This window comes from Physcomitrium patens, chromosome 8 (assembly GCF_059467195.1).
Source record: "Physcomitrium patens ecotype Gransden chromosome 8, ASM5946719v1, whole genome shotgun sequence".
NCBI lineage: Eukaryota > Viridiplantae > Streptophyta > Bryopsida > Funariales > Funariaceae > Physcomitrium > Physcomitrium patens.
In genome coordinates, this window is record NC_143417.1 from 520,858 (window position 1) to 545,378 (window position 24,521).

Sequence of the window (24,521 nt, forward strand, 5' to 3'; positions counted from 1 at the left end):
ATGAAATCAACCTGTATTAGTAAAAATAGAAATCGACCATATCTCAAGTTACAATTATATTAATGACAGAATTGAAATCTATTCATTTTTCAATTGTATGTGAAAAGAAAGGTTTCAACCAAGAAAGAAGTTGCAGACAAAGGACACAAAAAAGTCTTGCAGTTGGGCAAAGTTATATTTCATTCTCTCAATAGAACGTTAACTAAAACCCATAAACATCGTAAAAGAAATACTCATGAGAAACATCTCTAGAGCCAGAAATGGTTTTGAAATTCCAAGTAAGGCGGTAGAGCTGGAGTTCATGAGAAATATTTCTGTACTTAACCCCAGTCCTTACTATCACACATACAGTAAACTATATTTCCGAGAGTTTGTATACCGACACATCTCATGGATAGGTGCTGGAAACAGTCGAAATTGGTGACTGTCGGTGAAGAGGCATGCAGTTGTGCAGCACCTGTTGAGAAATCCTACGCGGCACGACAAGTTCCATGTGTAACATCCAGCTCGACATAGTGTACACACTTGAGCATCCAGATTACCTGAACGGACAATGATCACAAAACTCAACCGAACAAACAGAATTTTGTTACAACTCACCGCTTAAACTTGTATGCTGCCGAGACACCAAGTATGTACTATTTTGATCCATTACGCGTTAATTGAATAGTTTTCTTCTTTTGTATTAAGAACTACCTTATGATTAAGAGTCAGAGCTTCAAGCTATTTTTCTTCATTTCCATTAGGTTACAGGCCTACATATTTCACTGTCTCTCAGAAAATGGATTCGAGCTAGAAAAATAGATCTTTAGTTATCTTCCATTCTATATGTTCCTTGATTTACGACCTACGCACACAATTGCCCCTTGCGAGAGACAAACTTTTTCCTTCTACTTTTCTCTGTTTCACATCTGTGATTGCTGCAATGGAAGAAGAACCTGTGCTCATCCGTGAAGAGACCTTGGACGGATTCATCCGCAGTCAGCCCTCCGCTGGCCTGCCTTATTTCATTGCACAACCTCCCCTTAGACAAGATTTCACTAATATCAGCATCACAAATATAGACAAACTCACAGGAGACAATTTTTCCGTTAAGAAATTATAGATAAGCATCCTATTGCGTGCAAAGAAGCTACTAGGCATTGTGATGAATTGTCACACATCTAACCAAATGTGGCGTCGTTTGCATATAGTTCTTGAATAATATGCTACGGAAAATGTGCAATTGCTACAGCAACAGTTCTTTGACATGAGAATGAAACTAGATGCTGAAGTAGTCGACCATGTTGGCTGCATAGAGCAACTCGCAAGTCAACCAAACAATCTTGGTGAGCCAATTTGGGACCAAGCAGTTATTCGCACATCTTGAGTACTTCACCCCACAAATTTTGCCACCCACTTTTAGCCTGGGACAGCGTCCCAAGACACAAGCAGACCATTGAAGCACTCACACTACGGTTGCTAAGAGAAGAGAGTAGAAATTGGATACAAGAATGCATGGATGACGAGGAAGAAAAAGCTTTCTTCTCCAACTGGGATCAAAGCTCAAGCAACAAACCCTTCTCCACCAAAGAGAGAAGGAAGCGGTCTGTGAGGATTTTCGAACTGAAAAAGCGCACTCAGTGCAAAAAATGCAACAAAAGTAGGCATTTGGAGCGAGAATGCTTTGAAGACAAAAAGCACAGACCTATTGAGATAATGGCAGTCAAAAGTACGGATGCAAAGGGCTGCAAAGCAAACGCCGTGGTAACCGAGAATTTTGACGAAGACGACAGTTCTACCTTTATGGTCCACGATGCAGAGCACGTCGACGATGCCGACGCATGATACATGGACGGAGGCGCCATTGACCATATGATCAACCGTCTAGACTGGTTCGTCTCCTTCAAAACCATACTCCAAGGACAATGGCATGTAATGACTGCGGATAATAGGCGCCTCTAGGTGCGAGGAATTGGCCACATAAATATAAAATGCAAAGTTGATGATGCCTGGAAGCCCCAATGCATACAACGCGTTCTCTATGTCCCAGAGCTACGCAAAAAAATTGTTTTCAGTGGGCCAAGTAGTAGACACGGGGTTAGTAACCACCTACACACGCCGCACCTGCAATAAATGTCGTGGCAGAATTGTGTTAACCGATTTCCGTGTGAATAAACTATACAAGCTCAAGTTGTGAGCCAACTACCAACCCGCCCACGCCAACATTGCCAGTGCCTACAACGGAACCCAAACCAAAAGACTGTCAGGCCACGAGATTCTCAAGCATAGATAAGCACGCGAAGTACTAGCAAAGAAGCTGACTCTGTGGCATCAGCGCTTCTGCCACGCTCACAATGTCATGCTCATCCACATGCACATTCACGGTACTCTTTAGGGAATGGGACTGCAAGACCATGCGCCACTACAACACCCGTTCAAAGGATGTGCAAAAGGAAAGAGCGCCTGACTACCATTTCCACAACACCGATCATTACCGCGAGCCACGAAGCCCAAACTCCTTTTCCATAGTGATGTCTGTGGCCCGATGAGCCAAGAATCTCTGAGAAAGGCGAGGTACTTTGTGCTCTTCAAGGACAACTTCTCAAGCTACCGCATCATCCACTGCATCCGCCAGAAATCTAATGTATTGAAGAAGATCAAGAACTCTGCCTTCTAGTCCCTCAATTAACCCGGAATCGCATCCATACTCTATGCAGCGATTGCGGTGGGGAGTTCCAAGGCAAAGCTTTCACAAACTATCTAGCTGACTTTGGCATCCGACATGAACAAACAAGCTCACATAGCACATTGACGTCGTATACCATTTCAGCCGCGAACATCAACAGCTCGGCGGTATCAACATCCAGTATATTCCTACCGCCGATCAGCTAGCGGATCTCCTAACCAAAGCGCTCCCTCTCGATTAATTCTCATCACTTTGCAGAACCATTGATTTACTTCTGTTATCCACCATAGACTCTGACTAGTTTCGTTACATCCCGATAGTGCCAAGTCCTACTGGCCTGAAGGAGGGTGTTAAAAATCCTACGCGGCACGACCAATTCTACGTGTAACATCCAGTAACATCCAGCTTGACAAAGTGTAGACACTTGAGCATCCAGATTACCCAAACGGACAACGATCACCAAACTCAACCTAAAGAACAAAATTTTGTTACAACTCATCGCTTTAACCCGCATGCAGTCGAGACACCACCAAGCGTGTATAATTCTGATCCATTACGTGTTGATTGAATAGTTTCCTCTTTCGTCTTAAAAGCTTCAGTGTGAGTAACAGTCAGAGCGTCTAGCTATTTCTCTTTATTTCCATCAGCATCATTACTCAAGACGGCATCAAAATGCAAATAGAAAACACCGCAGCGGCAGACACAGAGTAGGACGATGGCAGCTACGCAGGCAAGAGATGAAGAAAGAACTGATCACCGCAAAGCAACGGTGCTATGAGCTAGGGTATCCGGCAAGTGGTGGATAAGAACAAGGCATTGAGGGATAGAATCCGCATTCGATGGCTTGTAGGCAGAATACCGTTTTATGTACAAAACAATCCCTCATGTACGATAGAATCTACATTACAGTGTACACTCATCCAGGCGCGCGGATCGAACAGCATCGACCCGCTGCAGGAGTCTTATCTCTCTGATCTGCACTCAAAATCGTCGGCCGAGAACTTGCATCACGCCTCCTTCCGCCTTCCATAGTCAGGTCAGAGTCATTGAGCTAAACAATTCTTATGGTTTTCCCATCTCGGTGGGTGCCCATCTCATGTGACCACTCTTCCCTTGGGTCTAGAAGCGAGTTTCGTGTTGAATGCAACGTTGCTATCCTCCATTCTCTGGACGGGGGAATAGGCTTCAGCGTTATACATTCTAAACTTGGAACTCTTCGCTGACATCCAAAACCATGGTGACACGACGTTTCAGCCGTTAACATCTCCAAGACCGGAAAAGTGGTTTGTAGTCTCGGGGTCCCAATCTTCACAGCATGTCGCTGTCGCAGGACATGCGGTTCACGGCCGCGATGTCACGGAACGAGCCGTCGCAGGACAGCTTCTCCCGCGAAAATGTCCTCCAGATGGATTTGCTGCCGAGCTTGGACAATTTCGAGCGTGGCGCGCAGGCCACGGATTCGGTGTCGCTCGCGCCCGAGTACGAACCCGTGGATGCCTCGGACTGGGAGCAGCTGACGCCGGTAGAGTTCCTGGAGGAGACTGGGCACGAGGACAGTTCGCTGTCGCTGGGGCTGGCCATTGCTCCTCGGGGGGATCTGTCCCCAGGGGAGGCGTTGCTTTTGCTCCCCTTGTAGATCCAGTCGCTCTCTTCCGGTGGATTCAGGATACGGAGAACCTGCCAAGAGGGGAAGATTTCCCAGTTTAGTTAACATTCTCTACGACCCATTTCCTTGGCATCATGATCTGATTTGCAACAAACCTCTTTACGGTCATCAGATGTGAATCAGCATCTGATTTAAGTCTAATGTAGAAAATTCGCAGAAGTTTGGAGCAGGAGCGAATTCGATTGAAAACATCGAAAACCAAGAAAAGTGGGAGGAAGGGAGAATACGGACCTGAATCATACGTGGACGCATCAACCGATCTTTCTTAATGCATTGATTGGCTGCATGCATCATGCAATGCATCTCATATTCGTCGAAATTGTTCCCCAAGCGAGGATCCACAAGTTGGGACAGGTTGTAGGATTCCAGCAAGGGCCGGGCCTAAAAGAAAGACAGTTAGAAACCTTTAGAATCGGACATATTGCGATTTTAAATGTTCATAAGAGTGTGTAAGACATAAGTATTTAACAATAAGCAGATAGATTGATCGATCATGTCGTCGAATGCTCACCCATTCCGTCAGGAACATTTGGTCTCGTGGTCGCGAGTTGTCGATGGCTTTGCGACCCGAAATGAGCTCCAGCAACACAACACCGAACGCGTAAACATCTGCTTTATCGGTGATCTTGCCGGTCTCGGCATACTCTGGAGCCAAGTACCCAGCGGTGCCTAGCACCCGGGTTTCCTCCGCCTCGTCTCCACTAGGTTGGCGTCGTGCCAGACCAAAATCTCCAACCATTGGAGTGAAGTCGTGGGTGAGGAGGATGTTGTTGGGTCGCATGTCACGATGGATGATGCATCCGACGCGGCACTCCTCGTGTAAGTACCGTAGCGCACTAGCTGCTCCCAGAGCGATCTTGATCCTATGTTTCCACTGCAGGCCCGACTTGCTCTTCGGGGAAAGATGTCTGTCCAAGGAGCCATTGCAAATATACTCATACACAAGCAGGCGGAGTTTGTTTTCCACGCAGTAACCAATAAGCGTCACAAGATTTCTGTGCTGTGCACAACTGAGAGCTTCAACCTCTGCGGCAAACTGCTCGTCAGACAGCGAGGTTGCCAGTTTGTGCTGCTTCACAGCCACTAGTTGCCCGTCCTTCAACCTCCCTTTGTACACCGACCCGTACACCCCTTCGGCTAGGTAATGCTCTCCACTGAAATTGTTCGTGGCTTTCTGTAGCTCCAGAAAGGTAAATCTCTTCACCTTACTAAAATCAGGGGATTTCTGTCCACACAATGAGCACAAGGGAGGCGCCCCAGGACTCTGTATCCTGCTTCCTACAGCCTGTCGGACGCTGGACGAGCGCCCTAGTTCTGATTGATCCTTACTATCAACTGGTGTAGGCTCCTCAGTCATTCCTGAAGCTTGCACTACTGTATTACCAACTCCAAGCAATTCTAGACCCCAGTTTGCATCTGCTACTCGCTTTGGCTGTACAGAAATCGGCATAGGACCGCCGTGGCTCTTATCTGAGAGGCTCATTTTGGAGGTTATAGACCGTAATTCAGCTACAGCGCTCTCTGGTCCTGTGCTCTCCAATGCGGCGGCTTCACTAGGGTGTTGAAATAAGTTAAAATGTCGGTCATGAGAGCTTTTGGAAGTAAGATACATCGATGACGACTGTGACATCCGATTCGGCTTTGGCTTGTGCATGGACATCGGCGGCAGGGCGTTGCCCATTCCTTGATAACACAAATTTAACCTGTACCCTGCGAGAAATTCTGTAACTGCAGGAGTCTGCGGTGGAGAAGTGGGATCCCCTACCGAGTTCTCAGGATATCCTATGGCCATGTGACCTGCAGGGAAATAATAACCATGACGCTCACAAAAAATCAATACTGAATCCAAGCCATCAACAGAAGATGCTTTCTTCATTTGAGATTAAAGAAATTCGAGATTGACACTCACCAAGTTCCGAATTTCTAGAATACAAAGCTGGATCGCTCGCACAACTCGAGTGTGCCAGGCATTGTCGTGCAGCCAACTCCCGCGTGGCGTCAGCCATGTTGAAACTTGGTCGCGGACCGTAGGAGAATCTACCACGCATTGCTGTGGCCGCAGATGTTAAGCCCGTGTTGTAAGGATTATAGTCACCCGGGCGGCGCCTCATTCTAGCCATGAAGTCGCTGGAAGGCAATAGCGGCTCTTTAGACTGATGCTGCTGTGAAATGCTTCGCGACTGCGGCATTGTGATAGTGGAAGAGTCTTGCAATGCTGGCATCTGAGGTCGATCAAGCGCTATTTTCGACACCGCAGGTGCTTGGACGGCCTCCACAGGTTCCTCGGTTTCAGGCAAACCATGACGGAGATGCTCAAAATTCACGACCGTCTTCACTCGTGTCACGTAGCAAGATAGATTCTTAATGTAGAATTTCTTATCCTTCTTGATATGCCTGAACATCCTCGTCAGAAAAAAAATATTTAAGGTAAACGAGAATCTTGAACCTCACATTGATAGTTACAAAACTGATAGGTGAAAGGAAACAGAGTGCAAACAGTCACGCATACCTATCAATAACGACATATCGCGCTTTGAGTTTTTTCGCTTCTTCCACAACCAGATATTTTGGATGAACATGAGCCCGCACTTCAATTTCCAACTTAGCCTACAAAAATGTCTCGTCAGTTCCTGGTTTTGCTCATGCGCTTTTGTGACAAGATAACATAATACTACTAGAATCCAATGCTCTTAGTGTCTTGATTGTAACGAGCAGGAGGGAAGTGAATCCAGAGAGGAACGTATTGAGAGTGCAGTTGTAAATATGAAGTGACATTGAGGACTTGGAGGTCATTTAGCACTCTTTTGCTCATCCATAACTCTCTGATTAGGAGGTTTCTTCATACATTAAATTTTCCTCGGAACATAAGGCACTGGATTTTACATACAGGTAAACCACCACAGTCAGGTGGGTCATGCTAGTGAACTAATTTTCAATCAAGTCGCGACATACGCACTCAAACTGAAAATGGGAAAGAGAGAGAGAGAGAGAGAGAGAGAGAGAGAGAGAGAGAGAGCGTGTGTGTTAGAGAGAAATAGCAGTGCTTACCCCTAATTTCTCCACTATTTCGTAGATGTGTGGAATGCTCTCAAAAATAGCCAAATGTATTGCAATTTCGTTTTCCAAAACTTTTCGATTCGCTCCATTCCAGCTCTTCTCGTCGGCGCGAGATTTATACCCCACTGCGAAAAGGCATCTCAATGTCATCAGTCCAGGCACAACCAAACCGAACATTTCAGATTAGGAATCCAATCTGAGCATGAACTGACCGACTTACTTGGATTGAGAATGTGATGCAAAACCCCGAGCAGCTTCACCGAGTCTCCCTTCTGTATAACATGGGTGAGCGCCCACTCGAGAGCATGAGTGGAGACCTCCTTGTTGGCGTCTACTATGACGAGTACCGGATTCGAGGCCATAACCGCAAGTTCCTGCGCATTCTTAAAAGCGTCGTCGGCTACCGACAGATGAGATTGCGCCTCCGACCTTTCTTCAAAAGGATTTTCATTTTCCTCTCTCATCATGGTACCTCCTCCGCCAGACTTCATCGGAAAGCGGTACTAGTATGAGATAAGGAGAAGTTATAGAAAACTGTTACAACGGAGACAGAATCCCCACTGATCTGTGTACGGGAGAGTGCCTTGAAAATGGACAGCTACGGCGCAGCACGGGGCTGATTGAATCCCCTGACGAGAATGCAGCCGGCACCTGGAAATGGAAATGCCGTCTCCGTAATTTACCATCACTCATAAGATATCTATGTGGGGACTGGCCTTAAGTTCGCCAGTTCTGTCTGAGGCTGTGGGGGAGCTTACAATATATCTAATCATTTACAGACATATACAAAAACAGCATTCACCCAAAGAGAACCTGATTTACATACTAATCCGGAGATTTCAACCCCCTGTTGCTCCTGCTAGGGGTATGCACAAGCTTAATCCGTGACCAAAACCTTGGTCCCATACACCTGCTATATCCAGCCCTTCATCCGGCCAAACTCTTCGCTGCCTTCGTTTGCAGATCCTTCAGGCACCAGGAACTGGCGATGCGCAACCCCAGAATGAGGAAAACAAGGAGACATATTGCCGCATCCAATTCACACTATTCCAAAACCCCCAACAACTCGTCCCATGAAATGGTTAGTCGAATCCAGTGATCCCACATGAAAGCATCGATCCAGAACGCTGTACATACATTAAGCTCCCCTGCGTCTTCCCGCGTAATTAACTACATAAACCCTGAGATTTGGAAACCAATAGCGATGTCGAGCCGCAGCGATTTCCAGGGTTGATGAAGACCCTTCGAAGCGACAGACAAGACAGCTCAAGATAGGAAACAGAGATAGGGGAGGGATGAAAGGGAGCAGTTGGCTAGTTTCCAGCTGCAACTAGAGATTTCGATCCTGTTCAAAGTGCGAAGAAACGCCCCACGGGCAGTCGCAGCAGATGTCGCCCAGTTGGTGATGCGGCGTGCAGGAGAAAACTAACGAGAGAGACACACATACAAGAGGCTTCCACTACACCCGGTCACCCTCGTCGTCCAGACAACGCAAAGAGCAAGCCCCCGTTCAAAAATATTGTCCCCGTCGGACTGCATACCAGACTGGACATGGTGCGGGGGCACTAGCGCCGAGGCAAAGATTTTCCTCGCCGTGCTGGTGGCTGGGATTGGCAACCAACTTGCGACAGCGCCAGCGGCATATGCTTACGCGGAATGGAATGATGCCGGACCACCACGCTTTGACAAAATCGGCATCGAAGAATGAGTGAGAGGTGAGATGCGGATGCATCACTCCGATCCGCACCGGTTTCTCCGCACGCTCTGCCGTCGCTCTTGCCCCTCTCACGGCCCCTCTTCTCTCGTCGATCGTCTACCGCCAAGCGTCCGTCGTCAGCGTGGCTGCATTTGGATGTTCTCCGTCCCTGGACAGTCTGGCCGTGTGTTGTTCTCCATAACGCACGATGAGCCATTCTCGATGCTTTTGGCGTGGAATTACCTCCTTTATCCATTTTTCCACGTTTTGTGTTTTCACGCTTCATTGCACTTTAGTGAGCTCTCCTCCCATTGGACTCATCTTTGCGCTTGTTGGAGGGTCGTTATTGTAGAATCCCCAAAATAATAATTAAAATCAACTTTATGCTGCTGTGAATATTCTTATATCCAGTTCCCAACAAATGCTTTTCTACTAGTTTTTATTATTTAGCTATTAAGGGCCTCAAGCTATTGTGAGTAACTCATGGGGTTTAATCATTCTCTTTTTTTGGTGTGGATTTTTCATAGAGAAAGAATTCATTTGTTTATTATGATACACAACTGGTTTGTCCAGAGATTTGAACATTTTAATTAACTCAAAATACACAGGAATTGAGAATGCAAAGCCAAACAAAGATCACATATTCATATGCTGTGAAACGAACAACATCATGTGAAAGATGATCACCGGGATCATTTATAATCAGTATTTTTTATCCGAGCTTTCGAAATGGTGGTAGGGACACAACAAAAAAGTACCTCAGGATATCCTCATTTTCATGCAGAATATACTTCAGTGTTGGGTCAAACGGCACACTCCCACTCTACTTATAACTCGATGGAATTTAATATTCAAAAGGAGGAAGAAGGAGAATCAACTCAAAACAATACTTTGGGTTTGCCTTTAAAGTTAAAGGCAAGAGGACTCAATTAGCCAATGGATACGTCAGAGAGAGGAAGTTGCCTGGACCCCACATGGAAGCAACACCCTTTTGACTTACAACCTGAGGAAGGTTCCTAGAATTTAGGATCACCGCCACTATCCGAAAGATTGGGGTTTGCCTCATAAAATGAGACAAGAAGTCTGGGACCACGTGCTTGGTTACTTTGTATGAATAAATATATATGTATGCAGATATGTGAATTAGAAATAGGGTTTTGGGGGACCCCCCATGACCACCAAAGCTTGTTGCACACGAAGAAAGTTGTTTAAAGCACCCACAAGTTCTTAATGTCGCTCACATTCATTAACTATGATAATACTGGAGAAATGTTAGTGGAGTTGGGTGGATGATTACGCATATGATCATACATATGAATGATTTTACAAACCACTCAATGAAGTTATCATTCATATGTATAAAATAAAATAAAAAATAGGATAAAAAATCTATACATGTCCCTGTAACAATCAATGTTTATGATTAAGAATACAATGGATTATTTATTTATTTGTATACTTAGCAGGATTTCCACATTTTTCATGCAATTTATTCATGTGTTGTGAGCTCTTCATCCATTTCAACACAATTGGAATTGTTTTAAAATAATAATCATAATGAGAACCACTAATATGTACTACAGCCTATAGAGAGTTATATGTTTGGGTTTTTTAAAAATATTTCTGAGCTCATTTTGTTATTATTATTACCAAGACTAAACTTGAATATACATATATCTACACATACACATACATACAAACATACACATATTATATTACACTACAAGTTTTAAAAAATATCAAAGTTTTAAAAAATAAGCATTGAATTACAGCATTATTCTTTGAATTTGGATTATTGAACTATTTTATAAACATCACAGCTAAGATTACAGAAAAAATAAAAATAAAAATAAAAATTCATTAATAAATATCCATGTGTTTGTTAATAATAGTCACTTGATATCTAGCAAAAATAATTAAAAGTATAAAATTTTCAAATAATTCTCTAAGCTCTTTACTATTCAAGTTTAATACATACAGATATATTATGATTTTTAAGAAGTCAAGTACACGGATATATATATATATATATATATATAGATAGATATGAAAACTGAAAATATATGTGATAATAAAATAAATTTATAATTTTCTGAAAATAAAACAATAACAATAATAAGAATTGAATTGAATATTATACTTCAAATTAATACACCAACAATATCTAGAAGTTCAAAAAAACATATCTAAAGTCAACGTGATCTAATGCAAATTGATAAAGAATCTTCTTAAATTGCTAATAAAAGAGAACAATCATGTATGTGGAGTATTAGCTCACAAATATTGCATAATATTATTCAAAAAAGAAAAAATGTTCAAAGCTCAAAATACAATATGAATTGGAACTAATATTCTATTAGAAAATAACAATGTTAAGTTATAACATAGAATATGCACTTAGAAAATAATATTTTATTCATAAAATATACTATTTTAAAAAAATACCAATTTTATGAAAATATGTAATAGGAACAATTATACCAAAGGATTTTTAGAGATTAATATAGAATGTATAATTTTATTATTAGAAAATTAAATAAATAGAAAATCCAAGTATTACTAAAAAAAACATTTGTAGTACATATTAAATATTGTTGATAATTAATTTTAACAATAATAGGTATTATCAAAGAAATTTAACTTTTAAAAATAAATGATATAAATCAAATATCATAGGTTAGTTTTAATATCATCTATTTTTCTATTTAGTCTTATGATTCTTAGTCTTTTATAGTTTACTTACAAATATTAGAGATAATTATTATTCTATATAAATAAAATTTAAAAAATAACTTCATGATGAAACATTCTATTTTGATTTTTATTAAATATAAATATAAATATACTATCAAAACTTATTATAGTTAACCTTTTGAAACCAAAGAAATTTATTACTTATATAGTATAGTTTATTATATCGTATTAACTCCATAGAATAGATTAATTTTGGTGGTATAGATTGGAACCGAAAAAAATGAATTGATTATAATTCAAAGTTGACTTTGATAAGATTGAATATTTTGAAATCTATATATATATATATATATATATATATATAGATTTGAACTAATATTATTCTATATTTCTTTTAATTGATACCTTGCAGCCTAAAATTTATAATTTCAATATGTCAAATTGTAGAATTTTTAAGAATTCTAAAAATTCAAACTTGAGCATTTTTTTTCATTACAAAAATCTCTTATAAGATCAATAATCTAATATTATTTAATTATAATTAAAGTAATAAAATAAGTAGTTAAGAGGTTATTTTAGTAGAATATTCTATAGTCCTATTTGAAGATAATTTTATTTATTTACATTTACTAATAGCATATATTGTGGTTTTTAATAATTAAATATATTTAATCATATATTGATAAAAAATAAATATTTAATACACATTAAAATAATTTTAAAATAATTTTATTATTTAAAAAAATATAAAGATAATGATTTTTATATTTTTTTAATACTTTTGTTTTTTTAAGAAAAGAAGCAATACTACAAATATATAAATTTTCACAACTTCAAGTATTATTTTTTTTTTAAAGCTTTTAAATTATTTGTGTATATTAAATAAATTAAAAAAACATCTCTAAAATCTTATTGATTTTTTTGGAATTGTCTATATAATCCAATTAATATAATAAATATAAGAATCAAGATAAAAAGTTATTTTAATATTCTAAAATTAAAATTTAGATCAATCTAAATTTTATTTTTGTAATCTTATATCAATTATAACTTTTCATCAAATACATTTTTGTATTACTTCTTAATCTTTCAATCATATATCTTTGTATGCTTGAAAAATGACAATTTTTTTGTTTAAGTCTAAAGACTTTTGATAAAATTACTATATTATTAAAATACATAAATCTATTTTTTTTTCTTGGAATCACTTACTACATTGTAATAATGTCTTATCAAAGCCATAATAATAGATTGATTTATACAAATTAGAATCAAATTATTTATCAAAAGTTGTGTTTTAAATTTCTACTCAATATATAGGTATTAAAGAAAAATAATAATTAATCTTACTTCAACCTACCAACATTAATTTTTTTGGATGAGTATTTAATTAGAATTATTTATTTAGATAAAAATTAACTTTAGAGCTAAACAACATCATTCTTATTAATAATAAAAACCAAGTAGTCAGAATTTTATAAAATCTTAGAATGGTTCATAAAATTAAGCTAATAAAAAATAAAAATAAGATGCATTAGGTAAAGATTCTTTCTATAGCATAGTTAGCAAGTTGAACTTTGATCATTTTTTTATTCTTAAGTGATTATTAATGAACATGATTCATGACATATTATTCTAAACTCAACCTGAAGTTGATTCAAAGTAATATTCCTTCCACCAACCATGCAATATATAAATAGAGATCATTTTTGAATCAAGACTTTTTGTTTAATTGGTTTAATGTTTAAGACAAGAACTCAAAAAAATAAAATAAACAAGTTAGATATTTTTTGAAGAAAGATAGAAATAAAAAAATAAAAAATAAAAAATAATATATATTTTAAAAAAATGAATAGCTAATATCAAAGACTAAAGAACTAGAAATTCTTAAAATTATACTAGAAGCAAGAAGAGAGTTGATAAGAGTGAGAAAGGTCACATTCTTGCATCTATATATATTATCTAACTAAGAGCTAGATAGCACTTTTCTGTAGAACCTCCAACACATGTCCAACTTATACTACAAGTTGCCAATATGTGCAACATGTGGTCAGCCTGTTGGCTAATTTTTTAACCTACCATTTACCTATAGATATGTACAAAAGCAAAGCCACAACTATGAAGCTTCTCCACAAGATATTATGAAATTTATCCACTTTTAATTACTTTTATTTACACATATTATTTAGGTAATTATTAGAATAAATATGTATATCAATGATATCTAAAATCTAATCCAACCACCATTCTTATAAAAAAACCATGTTCATTTGGCTTCTTTGATAGAAAGGGATAGCAACCAATATATAGAAGAAAGTAATTAATTCTTGTATTGACATTCAATATGTTTTATGTCATCTTTAAAAGCCAAAATCTATTTTCCATAGATTTTTAAATGGTTAGCAAATATTCAACATCTAAAATTGGACCACCTTTTTTTTTTTTTTTATTAAAATTAACATTAAATTCTTAAAAAATGAGGATCTTAAAAAAACCTTCTCTTGGAAATATGCCAATTTTATTGAAGCTTTATATGCTTAATTTAGATACCTTTGTAAGATTCTATCCTTAATAAAGAAATTTTGTATATAAACTATTTTAATCTAAGAATTTTTTTTTTTTTTAAAACAATTTAGAGAAAATTAAATATTAGAAGCTTTATTTAGAAAGGTCTAATCAAATATAGACATATCTGATAAAATTTGTAACAAATAAATTGACAAAATATTTTGAAAACAAAACTTTCTTTCTCAAGAGATGGAATTAGTTTTAGATACCACAACATATACTAGAATCTAATGTTGACATATTAATTAAATGAAACTACATAATACCTTAGTGTTGTGAGATTTTATGCAAAAGTGTAACTGTACATGCTCTATTTGCTAACCTTTTATCTTGATATTCTTATCTCTGCTCTTTAGGTATAAGGAACTAAATAGTCTGGTGTATTTTTTCAACTATATTAATGCATTAGAAATACCTCATTTTTTTTAATAAAAAATTATTAATAATAATAATAATAATAATTACAAGCATAATTTCTTAGGATTAATTTGAGGCAATTATATCAAGTTAAGGATGCCACTTTTTTAGATTTAAAATGTGTCAGAATAAAGAAATGCATGATAATGAGAGTACATACTGGTTTGGGTAACCATTTCATCAAACATGTCAATAAACACCAAAAAAAATTAACAAAAAAATGAAAGAAGAAAAGGAATAAACAACAAAAATAATTTTTTGTATATATCCAATGCTACAATCTAAAGTAAGTAGTTGATGTACAGTGGGGTACAGAAATAATTCGAATTTTTTTCTAGAGCACCACTTTTGCTGAAAAAATCTTGTTGTTCAATTGAATGCTATGATCATGTTGAAAGGAATCTTTCTCCGATACTTAGCCATCTATTTTTGGAGTGTAAGAGGTGTCTAATTACATGTAATTAGCCATGTGTCTTCAAAATCAGATTGCAAATGTGATGATTAATGTGGAAGTGGTTAGGTGAGCTAAAAAATCACAGTTACAATTAGGCATGCATGCAGCCAGCAAAATGGAGTGATAGCATAGAATGCTTAGATGGGGTGACTTATATAATCCATCTGAAGATGTGAAGCACATTGCACTGCCACAGATTGAGATTGTGAAGCACATACAGATTTTAGAAGTGTTCTTTTTTGGTTTTGGACATTGTTAGCTTCAGTGACTCCTCTCTGTTAAACTAGAAGTTGGTTTGTGTTGTTTGAAGGCTTATAGCAAGCACCATGAAGTACAGAACATTGTCCCCTATGCAAAAGAATCAGATTGTGGGGATGAGGAAGGCTGGGATGAAGTGTAAGGACATTGCAGAAGTCTTTAGTGCTCCCTATTCCACCATTTCAACTATCTTGAGTCATTGAAAGGTCCATGGAAGTGTGGAGTCGTTGAAATCACAATGTGGCAGACCCAGGAAGTTGTCTGAGTGGGATTTTCGAGTGTTATGTCGTGCTGTCAGTTCAAATAGAAGGCATACTCTGGTAGAACTTGCAAACTTGGTGAGTGTTTCCCGAACTACTGTTCGACTCTACCTCCGTGAGCTTGGTTTTAGAAATTGTATAGCATCTAAAAAGCCCTATTTGAATGTCAAACATAAAGCAAATAGGCTTGCATTTGCACGTGCTTATGAGAGTTGGACGTTTGAAGATTGGTGTAATATTATTTGGACGGATGAGTCGTCATTCGAAACTGGCAAAAATCCACTGCAAATTAGAGTGTGGCGGAAGGCGTACGAAAAATATAATTGGGATTGTATAGCACCAAGTTTTAAGTCTGGGCATAGTTCAGTGATGGTTTGGGGTGCCTTTACTGGCTTTGATAAGTCTCCATTGGTCACCATTCCTTCAAATAAGAGATCATCAAGTGATTTTGTCACTATTGTTTATGAAGGAGTATTAATTGGCTTTTATTTCTTACATGATGACCCTGAGCAATTGATATTGATGGAGGATGGTGCTCTAGTCCACCGTAACTCATTGCTAGTGCAATGGAGACGTGCTCATGGTATAGAAAAGTTGTTTTGGCCTACTAATTCACCGGACTTGAATCCAATAGAGAACGTTTGGATGGTTGTAAAAGATTTGCTCAAACATCATAGTAGACCTAATAGTAAGCTAGAAATGATAGAAAAAATTCAATCCGTATGGGATACCATATCTATAGAGTGGCTTCGTACATTGATTTCCACTATGCCTTATAGGATGCAAGCGGTGATTGCAGCTGGGGGTGGTAGTACGAGATGGTAGATAGTATGTAACAAAAAGCTCTCTTGATGTATATTTTCACAATTTTACAATGAAAAATTATTACACCATGAAACTAGATTCTACTATCTTCGCAATGCACTTTACGGCTCAAAAATGCGTTCATTTTTTAAACTGCTGGAGCTTTTTGAAGTTCAGTGATTTCTAACACTGATTCACTTTGGAAAAAAATTCGAATTATTTCTGTACCCCACTGTACAACCATTTGCAGACATTTTTGAACCATACCTACTAACAACTTTAGAAATGTGTGCTTGACTTCAAAAGGAAAAACAAAGTACAAACATACAGTTCCTAATGTGCAAACAAAGTCCAAAACATGCAGATGGGAATATGCAGTTAATGTCAAATTGTGTGGGCAAGTTATGAGACAATAATTGTCATTAAAATAACTATGATCTTTTTTTAAAACTATATTATTTTTTTATGAATGAAAAATAAAATAAAATTTAAATGCAAGTTAAAGAAAATATAGATTGTTTTTTACCAAAAGATTCATTTAAAATTTGAAATATAATTTTATTGATGGATTTTATCTATGATTTTACATAATTTGGTTGTTTTGGAAATTAGAATTATTTGTTTTCTAAAATCTTTTTAAATTTCTTCTAGTTTGTAGAGTCTATTGAAATTATTTAAATTCATCTTATTTGACAATAAGTAGTATGTTCTAAACTATTGAGTAATGAAAGTTTTATTGGTGGGAGAAAAGAACATATTTTTTCATTATTGATGAGATTAAAATACGACATGTCATACAAAGAACTTAAAAGTGAGAATAAGTTAATATTTACATAATAATCCATGTATTCATTTTTTTGTTTTAATAATAATTTAAATATAAAATCAATGTTGAAATATATTTTAAAACATCACACAGTAATAACTTATGTGCAAAGATTTATGAACTTTAAACTCAGTGTATATTAAAAATGTTTATAAAAACCTAAGTAAAGCATTAAAAAATTACAATTTGTTACAATGGTCCATATAATAAATCATAACCAAAAACTCATGTAACTAATTTTAAATGAATGCTGTAGAATATATTTGTCCAATTTCAAAATAAAATACACCATACATGAATATTTCAACAGGAAATACATCTACTGATACATTTACAAAGCTTTCATCCACCTATGTTCTTAATTTTTAAATTTAAGAGAACTTCAACTTTTGTACATAACTTATTTGGTACTCAACTAAGAAATATATATTTTTTACTATATAAATTCTAAAAGTCATATATCTTCTTTAAAAAAAATCAATTATCAATCGTCATCTCAAAATTTCTTTTATGTTTTCTAAGTTCATTAATTTCATTTTTTTTTTTTTTTTGATAGAACCATGCCCATGTTTTGTATTTCCTTTTACAACTAGTTTTTTAATCAAATAAATCAAGGTACTAATATTTTCAACTTACAAACAAATATGTGCAATGCATTGAAGTGAATCAAGCAATGTATTATCAATATAGAGACTCCGATTGAAATACAATCCAAACTCGAAACTCACTTTCTCATTCGCAACTACAGTTGTAATCTGAATGTCAATGATGCCACTAAATAATAACAATAAACACAAATTTAATAATAATAATAATCATAAGTAGGGAACACTGAAAAAAAGCCTCGAAGTCGTGGGAACAGAACATTGGGAACCGAGCATATCGTTCCCACATTTGAGGGGAACCTGTTGGCGGACAAGCACGCTGATTTCAACCTGGAATCTTCTTAAAATGTACGACGATTATACTCGGAATTGTCCTCAAGTCCAAGAGCTCAGGCTTCGGAGGCCAAGCAGCATATTCATCGACAGCATTGCGTCGTCCTCGTTGATCAGCGACGCCAACCACCACGACGTCGTGGAATTTGTAGGTGTGCGATTTTACGTGGCGATTCGGAGCGCTGTCTCCTGGAAAGATCGAAGGGCCGCTCCGCCGCTACCAATCTGTGCAATCTAGTTCCCTACTCTTTATGGCATCCTGGAAGCCGGCGCTTGGGGGTAAGCTCTGTCAGGGGCGTGATCAATGCCACTAATAATTGCAGTAATCTAAATTGGGTTTGCGTTAATCGGTTGCGGTGCTCCGCGGAGCCTCGAACAATACGACGAGGTGGATCAAGGCCTCCCTGTTCCGTCAGATCTGGTGAGTGCAGGCTGAGCAGTTGCATCGATTGCTGGTTTCGGCGAAGCAAACCCCGACATACTGCTCGAATTCGTTGTGCGGTACTGCGCAAGAGCTTCTGGTTCTGGTGATGCCCAGCGAGGCCCGCAGAGCCGTTTTTTTCTTTTTCTGAAGCATAAGCGGGGAAATCCCTTTGCTGCTTAATGAGGAGAAGAGTAGGTACAAGATTGGCCTCATGCTTAAAGGATTCTGATCAGGATGATTGGCATGGACTTTTAATAGGGGGATGGTTTGAGCTAATGGAAGAGTCTGCACCTAATACTCCAATTTTGTCTTCTCTCACCTCAGATGTGTGATGTTGCGGATGGATTTAGTTCATTTTGTGGTTGTGTACATGGTTAGGCGAACATCCTTTTTCCAACAAGTTTTGCTAAAATCTGTGTGGCTTACCCAACATATTTCCAATTTTGTTTTGTTTTGTTTTGTTTTGTCAAAGTTCATGTCTAAAAATCATATTTTTGCAATTTTCAGATTTTTCCGGAAACATGTTTGGTTGAAGTTCATGCCTAATATTATATATTGTTGCATTGCTAAAACTACCAAGAAGCGTGTTCCTACAATTAGTAATTATGTTATTTTTATGCTTCTGATATGAAGAATAATATAATGTATGATACTGTGTTGGAGGTTGATCATTAGCTGCGGATTTTTTTTTTATATTTTTTTATATTTTTTTTTGTATTTACTTCTTTAAAAAGAATTTGCATGTCTACCAAAATTTATTAGAATTTAAGTCGATTGCATGAGCATATTTGAAAGAAAAAAAAAGATAAAAAAAAGATAAAAAAAAATCAAATTAGCAACTTGTTGAGTTGAGATTCTTTGTAGATTGTCAAGAATACTTAATTAGAGGTTTTCTTCTAATTCATGTTGTTTGACCTATTTTGTACATGCCTTAAATTTTTCACTCTAATATATATATATATATATATATATATATTATTTTATGTATTTTTTATATTATAACTTTATAAATAATGGATGATGCCTCTTTGTTGTCTTGTTAACAAAGTTCAAACTAGTCATTGAATTTAAAGTCAATGAGTTGTTTGAGTAAATTTTGTATCTAACTTTAGAATATTTGAGATAGAATAAATTTCCATGTATTAGGTAGAATAAAGAAAAAATAAAATGCATATGAGAAAAATTTCCAAGTAATGAAGTATTTGTATCATATATATTTTATTTGGTAGATACATACTTTATGAAGACAATTTGTTTTTTTTTATACCTTTGGCAATATAAAATGTTTAATCATGGTTTGATTATCTGATGCATAATTAGAATTTAAATGAGCTATTATTTTACCACTCTATAATTTATTATTTTTTTGTATAACTATATAATTTATATAATTAATGCTAATTAGTTTGTCTCAAACACAATCTTAATTCACCTCTATAAATAATTATTGAAAGTTTTATTTCTTTAACAATTTATAGTATTAATATTGTGATTACATTTTAAAAAACTAGATATATATATTTAATTACTCTTGTTAATAAATACTAAACACTCTCTTTTGTTTACAATGCTAAATATTATGTATATATATATATATATATTTATATAACATTTAGCATTTTTTATATACATATATACTCATATATACACACACAAATAATTTTAAAAATTAAATCTAAAAAGTATAAATTACAAGCATATGTGACAAAAGTTGTGAATATTCCAAACATTACACCTTTACAATTCATTGTATTATAATTTGTGGTGTTTTCTTAAGCATTTAAAAGTGAAAAAAAAAATAATGTGCCTAAAACAAAAGATAATCATGTGTTTAAATGTTTAACTTATATCCATGAATATATTTTAAAATCACAAATTTAAATATTATATTCCAAGTGAAAAGTATTTTAAAAAATAAATGTGTTGATAAATAATGTTTTTTAAAATTTATCTCTGTGTAAACATTACTAAAAAAAGCATATATACATATATATATTTATATAATATTTATATAATATTTAGCATTGTGTGAGAGCAAGTGAGAAAGATGGAAAAGGATAAGTATTGCATTGACTTGCAGTCGCTTACATATTGCATCGAAGTGTAGTAAAATCTATGTCAGTTTTTTTTTTGCATCTAAGCACAACAACTCGCCTAAGGATACAAGCAACTTGAATACCTTCAAAACTTGCAGCACCGCATGGAGCACAACATGTCTATATTGGATTCCCTCATCAACAAGGATGATAGAAGGTCATGTATCATCAGAAAAGCAAGCATTGTCTACAGTAGTGCTGCTGTAGTAAGAGAGGATTTGCATGCAGGGAAGATTGATTCTAAGCTGATGTGGAATATCCAAAAGGCTTCATGGGGAATTTCGATCAAGCCCCAATTTGGTTAAGCTTGTGGACGATCTGAGCCAGGGTATATCCCTAGTCCCCAGAGCATCATGCTTTACGCTAATTACCGGATAGTGCCGCTCCTGGTTGCTCATTAAGCAGGGAAGAATGTCTGGATCAAAGCCGGTCATGCAATGCAGTGGGATTTTTCTGAGAGGCGAGAGTACGCAAAAGCTATCGTTGGGGATCAGGGCTTACTGGGAAAGCAGACTGACTGTGCTCCGCCCTCACAACCAGTACATGAATTGCCTAATTGCAGCCGCGAGACTTCTTCAAAACTTGCCTATCCAGATGTACCGCCAAGGCTTCATATCTAGTGGGCAACACCACCGCAAGGGAAATGGGATAATGTCTTTATTCCTCGTGGATGGGAACTACTTCCAGGACGACCAATTCAGTACATTGCTGGTTTGGAGGATGGTGCTCACAAGTTGCTTTTGCGCCGTTCTCCACATTGCAGAAACTAGAGTCCGCGGTTGCACACACTAGGGGAGAGATCCTGGTAGGGAGGGGGGATATGTTTTATCCAAAATATCGAAGCCAACAGGCAAGCCCTCGACAAGTTCTTCCACATAAATGGACATCCTAGTAGTTTAAGACCGAAGATTTCAACCCTACAATTACCGAGATGGGCTTTCTTCTGAGGACCATGTATGGGTCCTCCGAGGATACTTACAAAATATACGGTAACAAGGCCCAAGGAGAAAAAAGTACGTCATTTCCTTCCAGAGAATCATAGACGAATTTTATCAAGGGTTTAGGGCCGCTATGATAGCAAGTACGTGCATGACACACCCTACAATACAACTTATGCCATGAATTGCACTATGATGCCACGTACAGGTAGATGTTAAGTCCCTCACATTCTAGCGATATTATACCCCGAACAAAGATGCAAGAACGGAAGGCAAAGGTCTGGAAGATCCTGAAGTGCTATTTCACTACGATGCGCACTTATTGTGACATGCAAGCTCCTCACAACACTTCAGTGCTGCACAACATGGGCCTGTGAATTGTGTGCAACATAGAGAACATGTTGGACATAGAAACACTACTACTGATGCATTTCTGCTGAACTGCATATGAACTCCCTATGTTACACCTCCACCGCCTCCCTACCATGCCGCAAGAGCCTGTTGTAATTATCCTATCAAATCATTGCGTACTTCTGTGTCCAATTTCTCGCTGTGCCTTCATACTTTGTCTTGTCTGTTTTGTACATATGGGCAATCTCTGGAACAAGAGGATCGTCGGGATTGGGGTCTGTAAGCAGAGAACATATTGACAGCAAAACCTGCGACCACACCAGGATTTATACATATCAAATTGAGTAGTTTCTTAGTTTACTCAACGAACACAATATACCGATGAACATTATGCATGGATTCATTGACATTCAATGTAGACATCACCCATCTTGAAAGACCTGCTAAAAATTTCGGAAAATTAACAAGCACTGAAAATAGAAGAAGAATAACGAGACCAACTTTTGATATAGTGAGGGCAGGACTCCACTGTTCCTTAAGAATGTCCAAGCATATGCTCCCGTTGCTATTAATATTGGGATGAAATACCTTAGTTCTGAAAGCAACCTACATCACATGCAAACACAGATATCCATCCAGTGAAACTTTCCTCGAATAAAACCAAGAGCAGGCGTATTTTTCAGTTAAAATTTAGAAGCAAGTCATTAACCAGGATAAGGTGCGAATGAAAGTCAGATAAAAACTTCATTGAAAATTTAGGAGTACGGCAAGCGGTTAACGTCAGTAATTGAAATCAGGGATACAAGTAGATGAAGTGACCCGTCAGAAAACTTGAAAATTCTGCAAGAATTTCAGTATACCCGCAAGTGCACTAACCTTTGGGGGCTTGAATGGATAATCAGGTGGGAAGTGAATGGTAACCAAAAACACACCACCAGAATACGGACTATCTTGGGGCCCCATGATCGTTGCTTGCCAGTGGAACATGTCCTCTGCCACAGGACCTAACAAAAGCCAACATTCACAAGGACCATAACAACAAATTATTCTAGCCTAAATGATATTCACGAATTTGAGCAAGGGGTGAATAATCAACAAAAGGTACTAAACGTCGCATTTCCATGTTACTACACTGCAGACCAGAAAAGGCTAAGGGGATCGGAAGGAAGGAGTCGAGGCCTCAAATTGTTGCTGGCGGGGCTAGCTCCCGTCGTTCGATTCACATGGCGAAACGGATTTGCTTGTGTTTATATTTTTACAAATTTGAAAATTCAATTAGGATTTCCGTGATCTCAACATTGTCCTATCTATATTGATGAGTGTGTATGTGGTTACCCGGTACCAAAAACTCAACACAGATGTGAAGGAGGTTCACACAAATTGCACTCGGAAGAAGCCTCCGTCGCACAATCAGAGTACACACTCTGTTAAGCCAGGGTAGGTATTCGAAAACGACGCATGAACTTCGAATAAAAAAACACTCTCGTTCCAACATCAGCTGGACCCAAATCTCCATTCGGACAACCATACCCAATCCTCCAGGTCACGAACAGGAAACGGCGAATTGCGAAAAGGGCTCGTATGATAAGACCGCGAAAAGAAAACTCTGCAACGAAGAATAGCCAAACGGAAGTTGGAGATGCGTAAACTGAATTGTGCAATGATGCCTTGCTACTCACCTGCGCTGCACGATGTGGGCGGATCCTTCTGCAAGTCTTTCAACTCTTTCAATATCCGCTTGGACGCCATCTAGGAACACTATCTTACTCGCACGCATGCAACGAGACCGCGCAATTCACAAGTTCCTCTCCTCTCCTCTCACACCTCTGATTCCCCCAGACGAGCAATAGGTTTCGAGGCGTGCGGTGGTCGCGTTGCCTCTAGGTTGTCAATGCTCCGGGGTCATCGACGGAGAAGACGACGGAATCGTTCACTATAACGACGTCCGTCGGTTTACCTTAGCCCCTGTTCACACACCCCCCCTCGGCTCGATTTCAAGTTGATCTGCGAGCTCGTTATGTTGAAGTCCCCGTTTTCCTTATTATGTGTCAGTGTGGACTTTTAAAAAAAATATATATATATATATATATATATATATATTATTTCTGTTCATTTTTCCCCTATATATATATATATATATATATATATTCATGTTAAGGAAGTAGAGTTGATATATGTATATTTTAAAACATAGAACAATTATACATACTTTTGTTCTTGCTTTTTAACATGGAGTTGTAAGGGCCTTTAGAGGAAAAAAACTAATATCATTTATAAATCATATCAGTTGTATAAATATTATCTTTCAATTTTATTTATAATATGGACATGAGATTCTCAGGTCCATACAATAGGTAAAAAATACTCACTTACAAAATAAGATGCAATTTTAACATTGTTGTATTG

General features: G+C 37.4%; 2 protein-coding genes across 2 annotated transcripts; both read right to left on the reverse strand.

Annotated features, from left to right (window-relative positions):
- Nucleotides 1-153: 153 nt before the first annotated feature.
- Nucleotides 154-9,188, reverse strand: LOC112285599 (uncharacterized). Its single transcript, XM_024526545.3, has 7 exons — nt 7,612-9,188; nt 7,383-7,516; nt 6,844-6,941; nt 6,244-6,728; nt 4,846-6,131; nt 4,566-4,715; nt 154-4,345 (listed from the first exon to the last, which is right to left on the reverse strand). The coding sequence occupies exons 1-7, from the start codon at nt 7,880-7,882 to the stop codon at nt 3,977-3,979; spliced, it is 2,793 nt and encodes a 930-aa protein (XP_024382313.1). The 5' UTR covers nt 7,883-9,188; the 3' UTR covers nt 154-3,976.
- A 12,738-nt stretch (nt 9,189-21,926) lies between these two features.
- Nucleotides 21,927-23,965, reverse strand: LOC112285282 (SUMO-conjugating enzyme UBC9). The gene is made up of 4 exons (XM_024525959.3): nt 23,795-23,965; nt 22,992-23,119; nt 22,617-22,721; nt 21,927-22,423 (listed from the first exon to the last, which is right to left on the reverse strand). Exons 1-4 carry the CDS (start codon nt 23,862-23,864, stop codon nt 22,280-22,282), a joined length of 447 nt encoding a protein of 148 aa, XP_024381727.1. The 5' UTR covers nt 23,865-23,965; the 3' UTR covers nt 21,927-22,279.
- Nucleotides 23,966-24,521: the final 556 nt, after the last annotated feature.

Coding starts and splice junctions, on each gene's coding strand:
- LOC112285599 (XM_024526545.3), bottom strand. CDS start 7,882: ATGAAGTCTGGCGGAGGAGGTACCATGATGAGAGAGGAAAATGAAAAT. Junction 6,729..6,843: donor CGATATGTCGTTATTGATAG/GTATGCGTGACT, acceptor GAGGATGTTCAG/GCATATCAAGAAGGATAAGA. Junction 4,716..4,845: donor AAATGTTCCTGACGGAATGG/GTGAGCATTCGA, acceptor TCTTTCTTTTAG/GCCCGGCCCTTGCTGGAATC.
- LOC112285282 (XM_024525959.3), bottom strand. CDS start 23,864: ATGGCGTCCAAGCGGATATTGAAAGAGTTGAAAGACTTGCAGAAGGAT. Junction 23,120..23,794: donor GCCCACATCGTGCAGCGCAG/GTGAGTAGCAAG, acceptor GGCTTTTGTTAG/GTCCTGTGGCAGAGGACATG. Junction 22,424..22,616: donor CTGCCCTCACTATATCAAAA/GTTGGTCTCGTT, acceptor GTGTGGTCGCAG/GTTTTGCTGTCAATATGTTC.